Here is a 10,249-nt window from a genome sequence, read left to right as displayed (position 1 = left end):
GAGAGACAGGCGCGCGCGTGACAGAGGGAGCGAGAGACAGGCGCGCGCGACAGAGGGAGCGAGAGACAGGCGCGCACGCGACAGAGGGAGCGAGAGACAGGCGCGCGCGCGACAGAGGGAGAGAGAGACAGGCGCGCGCGCGACAGAGGGAGCGAGAGACAGGCGCGCGCGACAGAGGGAGCGAGAGACAGGCGCGCGCGACAGAGGGAACGAGAGACAGGCGCGCGCGACAGAGGGAACGAGAGACAGGCGCGCGCGACAGAGGGAACGAGAGACAGGCGCGCGACAGAGGGAACGAGAGACAGGCGCGCGCGACAGAGGGAACGAGAGACAGGCGCGCGCGACAGAGGGAGCGAGAGACAGGCGCGCGCGACAGAGGGAGCGAGAGACAGGCGCGCGCGACAGAGGGAGCGAGAGACAGGCGCGCGCGATAGAGGGAGCGAGAGACAGGCGCGCGCGACAGAGCCAGCGAGAGACAGGCGCACGCGAGAGAGGGAGCGAGAGACAGGCGCGCGCGAGAGAGGGAGCGAGAGACAGGCGCGCGCGAGAGAGGGAGCGAGAGACAGGCGCGCGCGAGAGAGGGAGCAAGAGACAAGGCACGTGCTAGAAGGGCGAGAGACAGGGTGCACGCTAGAAGGGCGAGAGACAGGGTGCACGCTAGAGGAGCGAGAGACAGGGTGCACGCTAGAAGGACGAGAGACAGGGCGCGCGCTAGAGGGGCGAGAGACAGGGCGCGCACTGGAGGTGCGAGAGACAAGGGGGACGCGGCACCCGAGAGAAGGGGGGACGCGGAGTGTGAGAGAAGGGGGCGCGGCGCGAGAGAGGGAGCGAGAGACAGGCGCGCGCGAGAGAGGGAGCGAGAGACAGGCGCGCGCGAGAGACAGGCGCGCGCGAGAGAGGGAGCGAGAGACAGGCGCGCGCGAGAGAGGGAGCGAGAGACAGGCGCGCGCGAGAGAGGGAGCGAGAGACAGGCGCGCGCGAGAGAGGGAGCGAGAGACAGGCGCGCGCGAGAGACAGGCGCGCGCGAGAGAGGAGCGAGAGACAGGCGCGCGCGAGAGAAGGAGCGAGAGACAGGCGCGCGCGATAGAGGGAGCCAGAGACAGGCTCGCGCGATAGAGGGAGCCAGAGACAGGCGCGCGCGATAGAGGGAGCCAGAGACAGGCGCGCGCGATAGAGGGAGCCAGAGACAGGCGCGCGCGAGAGAGGGAGCGAGAGACAGGCGCGCGCGAGAGAGGGAGCGAGAGACAGGCACGCGCGAGAGAGGGAGCAAGAGACAAGGCACGAGCTAGAAGGGCGAGAGACAGGGCGCACGCTAGAAGGCGAGAGACAGGGTGCACGCTAGAGGGGCGAGAGAGAGGGCGGGCGCTAGAGGGGCGAGAGACAGGGCGCGTGCTAGAGGGAGCGAGAGACAGGCGCGCGCGCGACAGAGGGAGCGAGAGACAGGCGCGCGCGCGACAGAGGGAGCGAGAGACAGGCGCGCGCGAGACAGAGGGAGCGAGAGACAGGCGCGCGCGAGAGAGGGAGCGAGAGACAGGCGCGCGCGAGAGAGGGAGCGAGAGACAGGGCGCCGCGGATGAGAAGGAGCGAGAGACAGGCGCGCCGACGAGAGGGAGCGAGAGACAGGCGCGCGCGAGAGAAGGAGGCGACGAGACCGGGCGCGCGCGAAGGAGAGGGAGCGAGAGACAGGGCGCGCGCTGAGTAGAGGGAGCGAGAGACAGGCGCGCGCGAGAGGGAGCGAGAGACAGGCGCGCGCGAGAGGGAGCGAGAGACAGGCGCGCGCGAGAGGGAGCGAGAGACAGGCGCGCGCGAGAGGGAGCGAGAGACAGGCGCGCGCGAGAGCGAGCGAGACAAGGCACGTGCTAGAAGGGCGAGAGACTGGGCGCACGCTAGAAGGGCGAGAGACAGGGTGCACGCTAGAGGGGCGAGAGAGAGGGCGGGCGCTAGAGGGGCGAGAGACAGGGCGCGTGCTAGAGGGGCGAGAGACAGGGCGCGTGCTAGAGGGGCGAGAGACAGGGCGCGTGCTAGAGGAGCGAGAGACAGGGGGGACACTAGAAGGGCGAGAGACAGGGCGCGCGCTAGAGGGGTGAGAGAGGGGGCGGGCACTAGAGGGGCGAGAGACAGGGCGCGCACTGGAGGTGCGAGAGACAAGGGGGACGCGGCACCCGAGAGAAGGGGGGACGCGGTGTGCGAGAGAAGTGGGGACGCGGAGTGTGAGAGAAGGGGGGCGCGGCGCGCAAGAGAAGGGGGGCGCAGCAAGCGAGAGAAGGTGGTTGCGGCGCGTGAGAGTGTGTCCATAGAATAATCATTTTGGAATCATATGATCAACAACCTTCTTTCTAGATTGAAGTAAATAAAATTGAAAAATGTCACATTTGATTCTGTTACCTAAAGCAGACCATGATTCCAGTCACGAACAACAACTCGGTTAAAAGTATTGACATTACTCAAACTAAAGTTAGAAAATAGCATTTTGCTTCATTGCATCCTTTTTCAAAATGATAATCTTAGCAGTCTATCATGATTCCCTCATACCGTAAATATTTCAATATTAAATCATACCAATAGTTCAAGCATTAACAAAGTGATTACTCTAACCAAACTCAAAGCCTCAGTGAACAGGAATTCATTCAAATTGAATCAAAAAATTTTAATCAGTTTACAAAAAGTTTGAGAATGTATTTAATGGTGGCTGAATTATTTCAGAGGATTATACATGCAGATACTAAAACATCTTGAAATGTTTATACAGCTGACTGGTCTCAACTGTGGGTAAATCTGAAAAGTAAGCTCTTGTGCCTTACGGGTCTCTTCAATTATGAAAAGATGTTTGGCTAATGGTTACAATGGTCATATAAAAAAAAAGAGTAATTCAGAAATGAAAATATATCAAAACCACAAACTAACAAAAGCAGCAGGAGTACATAAAAGAACATCTGCAGAAAGAATGTCTCCCGTCTATTCAGTACACAATACTAAGGATTGAATCACAGTACAAATTCTTTAAAAGTAAATTGGACTCACAGAGTCATCCTCGGCAGTGGCAGGCCAGCCTTCCCAAATCTGGTGACGGACATGGATGTTTGTGAGATCAAATATGTTCCTTTTTACCTAATAAAGAGAGTTTAAAAAAAGGATATAATACACTGCACGTTGTTTTTATTTAAAGTCATCTCAAGCACAGTAGATTTTAGTGCAAATCTTTTCAAAATTCTTTCAGGCGATGTGGGGGTCGCTGACTGGGTCAGCACTTGTTGCCTATCCCTAATTTCCCTCAAGAAGGTGGTGGTGAGCTGCTGCCTTGAACCTCTGCAGTACATGTGTTGGTGTACCAATGATGCTGTTAGGAAGGCAGTTGCCACTGACCGTGAAGGGACAGAACTAAAGTTCTAAGTTAGAATGGTGAGTGGCTTGTAAGGGAACATACAGCTGGTGGTATTCCCATGAATTTGCTGCCCTTGTCCTTCTTGGTAGTAAAGGTCACAAGTTTGGAAGGTTCCTGTTGAAGTAGACTTAATAATGAGTTGCTGCAGTGCATTGTGCAACTCATTGTGTATAGTACACACTGCTGCCACTGCATCGGTGGTTGAGGGAGTGAATACTTTTGTCATACCAAATGTAAATAAACTGGTCAGTTATTCATACGCTCTCCACAACAGGAGCCTTCATATCCTACTTTTTTTTCCATTTATTCATGGGATGTGAGCATTGCAACAACGACATAATTTGTTGCCCATTTGAGAAATGTTATGAGAATAGAAAGACCCAAACAGTTACAGAGTATCATAAATGGATAGCAGATGGATGAGTACTGAATCATTAGTAGGAACGAGTTCAGAGTATGCGATAAATTAAAATAGATTAGTCTCAGCTTCCAATACAAGTTAAATGCTAAATGAGTTAATACATCAGAACAGCAACTATGGTAACATTTTGCTGCTGAAAAGTACTAGCACATTTTGATTGCTCAATTGTTTTTTTCATGTCTGGCAAATTTTGAAAAGATTCTTCTCAAATACATATAATAAAATCTACACATAGAACATAGAACATTACAGGGCAGTACAGGCCCTTCGGCCCTCGATGTTGCGCCGACCTGTGAAACCACTCGAAAGCCCAGCTACACTTTTCGTCATCCATATGTCTATTCAATGATCATTTGAATGCCCTTAGTGTTGACGAGTTCACTACTGTTGCAGGAAGGGCATTCCACGTCCTTACTACTCTCTGAGTTAAGAACCTACCTCTGACATCTTTCCTATATCTATCTCCCCTCAATTTAAAGCTATGTCCCCTCATGCTAGACATCACCATCCGAGGAAAAAGGCTCTCACTGTCCACCCTATCTAATCCTCTGATCATCTTGTATGCCTCAATTAAGGCACCTTCTTCTCTCTCAACGAAAACAGCCTCAAGTCCAACAGCCTTTCCTCATAAGATCTTCCCTCCAAACCCAGCAACATCCTTGTAAATCTCCTCTGTACCCTTTCCAATGCTTCCACATCCTTCCTATAATGCGGCGACCAGAACTGCACGCAATACTCCAAATGCGGCCGCACCAGAGTTTTGTACAACTGCAACATGACCTCATGGCTCCGAAACTCAATTCCTCTACCAATAAAAGCTAACACACCGTACGCCTTCTTAACAACCCTCTCAAGCTGGTTGGCAACTTTCAGAGATCTATGGACATGGACACCGAGATCTCTCTGCTCGTCCACACTACCAAGAATGTTACCATTAGCCGGGTACTCTCTCTTCCTGTTATTCCTTCCGAAATGAATCACCTCACACTTTTCTGCATTAAACTCCATTTGCCACCTCTCAGCCCAGCTCTGCAGCGCTAGTTTAGTACTGTTCATTATAAAACTATGAAAAATTAATCCGAATGGGGAAAATTCAAAATGTTATGCTTTATCCATCAATAAATGAAGGCAACGTACATTATACAGGAACTTTATTCTTTAGATTTCCATAACTTAGACAAACCACAATAAACCTAATAAATTAGACCTAGCCCAAAACTGAAAGAAAATCCTCAAGGATAGAAATGTCCATATTGCAACCACACATTTTCAAGAAACTGATCTTCATTAAGCTTTGCACATTAACCTTGAGAGCTATCAGTGTCTTTTCACTCACAATAACAGAAATAGGCATGGCACCACAAATGCACTCAAAACTGCACTTCGTAGTTTCTTTGCAAATCAAATTATTTTTACAAATGTTTTATAGACTTAGTAACTCCACTGAATTGGAATATTCCAACAACTTTGAACATGGTCAAACATGGGAAACCCCTTCCTCCAATATGAAAAACAAATGCTCATCACTATTCTTGTTGCTGTCAATCAGCTAGCTTGCATCCATATTGTCACTGTCCCTTTAACTCGATGGGCTTCAACTATTCCGGTAAACCTATTAGGTGACACCTCATCAAACATCTTTTGGAAGTCCATGTGGACCACATCAACCGCATTACTAAGCACTCTGTCATTGCATCAAAAATTAAATCAAGTTGGTTAAACACAATTTGCCTTTAATAAATTTGTGCATTGCTTCCTTAATTAATCTACACTTGTAACTGTCAAATTCATCTTAAAACATCATTTATAGCAGTTTCCCATTATAGAGGTTAAACTGACTGGTCTGTAATTGCTGGGTTAATCTTAACACACTTGTCGAACATTTCCAATTCTCCAGTCCTCTGATGCCACCCCCATATTTAAGGAGGATTAGAAGATTATGACCAGTATCTCAATTTTAACACTTACTTGCTTCTGAGCTGGCGCTGGTGACTTAACAACTTGAAATATAGCCAGCCTTTCTAATCTTTTTAAAAAATAAATGTAGCATACCCAATTCATTTTTTCCAATTAAGGGGCAATTTAGCGTGGCCAATCCACCTACCATGTACTTTTTAGGTTGTGGGGACGTAACCCACGCAAACACAGGGAGAATGTGCAAACTCCACATGGACAATGACCGAGAGTCGGGACCGAACCTGGGACCTCTGCGCCATGAGGCAGCGGTGCTAATCACTGCGCCACTGTGCTGCCCCTCAGCCTTTCTAATCTAGCCTATCCAGCATATAACTACCTCAACATTCAAAATGATTATGGCAGCATCTTCTTCCTTGGTGAAGGACAGATGTAAAGTATTCATTAAGAATGTTCATCATGCCCGGTTTCTATGCGTAAATCCCCCTTTTGGACCACAATACTACTCTCATACTATTGATGTGTCCATGGAAGACTTTTGGATTCTTTTTTATATCAACTAACGTTCTCTGTGCATATTATTTTTTGCCTCTAATTTTGTTTTTCACTTCCCTCTGAACTTTCTATATTCAGCTTGGTTCGTCTCGCTTGTATTATCAACCTGCCATACACACACTTGTTCTGCTTCCAATGTGGTAAAAGCTCCAAATTATTCAATCAAAAAGTTTAACAGATGATATCTATTGGAAAATTAACTTTGTGTCCGAGCAAAAGAATGGAAAAGCACTTGACCCCCAAACCCCCAAGTATGTTGTTTTGCTCCGTTTCACTGATACATTATTCTTTCTCAGATATAGGATCCTCAACTATTGCATACCATGGTCATTTCAGTTAAAAATATTAAGTTTGCTCTGCTGGTCCATATTGTCCCACACTGCACTTGAGTACCATTTCTGTCAGATTGTTATGCTCAGTTTATCTATTATCATTGATTTTTAACTATTTATTGCAATATTTTTACTGTCCCGAACATTCATCACAGTTTACTTTTCAAGTTTTCCCCGAGTTGCTTTCTTATTTAAAACTTAGCTCACTGAGCTAAATCGCTGGCTTTTAAAGCAGACCAAGCAGGCCAGCAGCACGGTTCGATTCCTGTAACAGCCTCCCCGGACAGGCGCCGGAATGTGGCGACTAGGGGCTTTTCACAGTAACTTCATTGAAGCCTACTCGTGACAATAAGTGATTTTCATTTCATTTTCAACTTTGCTTCTTTTTCTACCTTACCTATGCTCTATATCCATCTGCTGCCCTAAATTCAACTCCTCCATCAGCTCTCTAATTCCAATCACATTATAATCGGATATCTAGTCCAACAGCTTTTCTCTTTCTTTATGCTGAGAACTATTCAACTGAAATCTCTTCACCATAATATGCTTGTACATTCTATGTTCATGGTTGCTCTCAGTAATTGCTTTGGCAAATGCAATTCCAGAAAACTATTATAGCAAAATTAGGTTAGTCAAAGGAAGGTAGTGTTTCTTGTTGGTGGCTTAAAGAATACACCCAGTAGTGTAATGGCATCTGTATTGTTTCTTATCTCTATTGAGGACATTTTATCCTCCTTTCCTCTAAGCCATGCACTCTCCGGCACTGTCGTGTTCTCCTTAATCCATACCGTCACATTCTCCTTTCTTTCTTTCCTTTACTTCCCTAAATACCTTGTATCCAAGAAAATATAGTATCCAGTCTTACCTTTTTTGATCCAGATTGCACTTATATATCATATTCCCATCTGCCTATGTGCATCTGTAGTTCATCAATCTCATTTATCACACTTCATGTGTTTACATGCATGAACTGCAAACTGAAATGGGTATTTCTGTACTTATTCCCGCTTGGTCTAACCTCACGTAATGCTTTATTATTGCTCGGTGCTATCGGTCTTTCCCAATAATCTGTGCGCCTTACTTCTCCTTTTGAGTGCAATAACCCTGCCAAATGAGTTTATACCCTCTTCTCCAGCACTATCAACCGGCTCGCAAGGAAATCAGTTCCACCCCTGCTGAGGTGCAACCTGTCTGATCTGAGAGGTCCCACGTGTCAGAGAATTCCCAAGAGTGGTTGTGAAGACATTGACTCAGATGTTTTGGTAGCAACTGTTTAATGTTCACTAGAGACTACTTCTTCAGTAGATTACCAGACACCCTGTGCTGGCTGGCTATTCTTTATATACACATTTGAGTATAATTAACTGATCAATACCCAACACTCATTTATCTTATTGCCTTAAACTACTGGGTATCTAACATCCATCAACAGAACCCAAGAGATTCCCAACTTTTCTTTAAATTAAATTGATATGCAAACAAAAGCTATAATGAGAAATACAAAATGATGATAGGTGTTATTTTATTATACAATCAACCTTTAACATACTCCATATTTCTCCCGTGGGGGGTGGTTAGTTCAGTTGGTTGGACGGCTGGTTTAATATGTGGAGTGATGCCAACAGAGCAGGTTCAATTCCTGTACGGGCTGAGGATATCCATGAAAGTCCTGCCTTCTCAACCTTGACCATTGCCTGAGGTGTATTGACCTTCAGGCTAAATCACCAACAGTTAGCTCTCGTCCAAAAAGCAGAGCGCGCCTATGGTTCTCGGGGCCTATGGTAACTTTCATTTCTCCGGTCTTGAAAACAAGAAAATGTAATAATTTCCATGTTCTCATAATCCATGATAACACATGGGGCATGATCCAACCACCAAGCTGCGACCGAAAAGCAGCTTATCAAGGCACAGCATGGCCAAAGAAAATCAGGAGACCCTGCTCCCAGGATCTACCCGCCTCGCAATGCCTCGTGCGATTCAACACAATCTCACGAGACGCTGCGATGTGAAGCTGTAAGTCCCACTTTAACGTGCAGATTCCCAAGGTACCAGAGGCTTTGGGATTCAACGCTTCGCCTCAGAGATCCCGGGCAAGCGCCGTTCAGCACTGGTGCCCACAAACGGGGACCAGACTTTTGGGGGTCACCAAGGGGATTGGAGGCCCCCAGCTGCATGCCCTTTGGGCATTGCTGGTGCCACTTGAGTACCTAGCAGTGCCACCCTTGCACTGTCAATATGCCCAGGTGGCATTTTCGGCACGTGCGCAATCGAGACACTGGGATTGCCCGGTGTGGGTGTTGGGTCTCTCCCATGTTGCGTTCAGGCAGAGGGGCATCGGGGATTGCTTCGGGGGGATCGGAGAGATTGGGACGCCATTTAAAAATGGCATCTCAATCTCTCGCTGCAATTGGCAGTTCCAGTGAGCATAGCTCCCCACTGTGCAAAACAGGGCAATGTACGGCCTTGGGAGAGTCGTGTCCAAGGTGTCACTCATCGAGAATATCCAACAATTTATTTGGACAAGCAATTCTCTTTGTGAAACAATCCAATAATTGGTGATTTGTGTCAACCCATTTTATTTGTGAAATCTCCTTCCTTTCCGACACCTTTGTTAAACTCGCGAGATCAATCCTCAACCTCTTTTCTGTAACACTGTCAAATGGACATCGCACCAGGGCGAACAATTATCTACATACATAGCATTCTATTAGCATATTTCGCCCCCTTTGTCCCTTTTTTGGAGTTCCCTTAAAATACTCAATAAATACATAATTGTTGCTTCTACCAGCACAAGAATCTCCACAGCTATGGTATTTTTAACTGCTCCCTTTAATTTCCATGCTAATGGACAACATTTTTTTTACTTGCCACTAAAAATATAATGAATTCTGCTGTGCTACCATTGGGAAGGTTAGCATTATGTGAGGCATCACATAAATTTCATCCGTTCTGGGTCATCCAAATCTGGAAATCTGAGTTTATATTCTTCCGAACATAATTTCTTCAATGTCCTATTTGTTTTGAGCACTTTCCCAACAATAGCATATTTCAGCATGTTCAATGCCGGCAAGCATGCAGTCTGGTTTGTATGCATAGTCAGTTTAATTACCCAATTAAGCTTCCCAAATGGTCTGCTTCTTGTTTGGTTGTAGAAGCGTCCTTTTGTGAGGATCTGGACTGATTTATTGGGATCCTATTAACATTCTCTGGGTAAGAAGAGAGTTAGGGTTCTGTTCAACTCTAGATACTTAAAGAAGCCTGACTTCCAATTTTGAATTCCTTTATAATTTCATCTATCGAAAATGCCACAGATTCGCCCCTATAGGAAATCATCTTTGTACAATAAGAAAGTGTCTGCTAGTTTTCTTTCATTGTACCAATAAAATATTGATGGATCTGCTTTGAGTTGAAGACAGCGAGCTCACATATGCACAGTGGTTAGCATGGTTGCTTCACAGTGCCAGGTTAGACTCCCGCTTGGGTCACTGTCTGTGCGGACACTGAGCGTTCTCCCAGTGTCTGCGTGGGTTTCCTTCGAGTGCTCCGCTTTCCTCCCACAAGTCCCGAAAAATGTGCTTGTTAGGTGAATTTGACATTCTGAATTCTCCCTCAGTGTACACGTGCAGGTGCTGGAGTTTGGTAACA

The 10,249-nt window shown here is 47.1% G+C and overlaps 1 protein-coding gene across 1 annotated transcript in view; it reads right to left on the bottom strand.

Annotated features, from left to right (window-relative positions):
* The window catches only part of faf1 (Fas (TNFRSF6) associated factor 1), a 490,861-nt gene that overhangs the window by 296,643 nt on the left and 183,969 nt on the right, over window positions 1–10,249 (bottom strand). The window contains exon 8 of the mRNA XM_038794284.1: window positions 3,022–3,108. Within this exon, the coding sequence (XP_038650212.1) occupies window positions 3,022–3,108 (87 nt within the window). The remainder of the gene's footprint in view (window positions 1–3,021; window positions 3,109–10,249) is intronic.

This window comes from Scyliorhinus canicula, chromosome 4 (assembly GCF_902713615.1).
Source record: "Scyliorhinus canicula chromosome 4, sScyCan1.1, whole genome shotgun sequence".
In the NCBI taxonomy this organism is placed as follows: Eukaryota; Metazoa; Chordata; class Chondrichthyes; order Carcharhiniformes; family Scyliorhinidae; genus Scyliorhinus; species Scyliorhinus canicula.
This window is presented reverse-complemented; position numbering and strand designations above follow the sequence as displayed.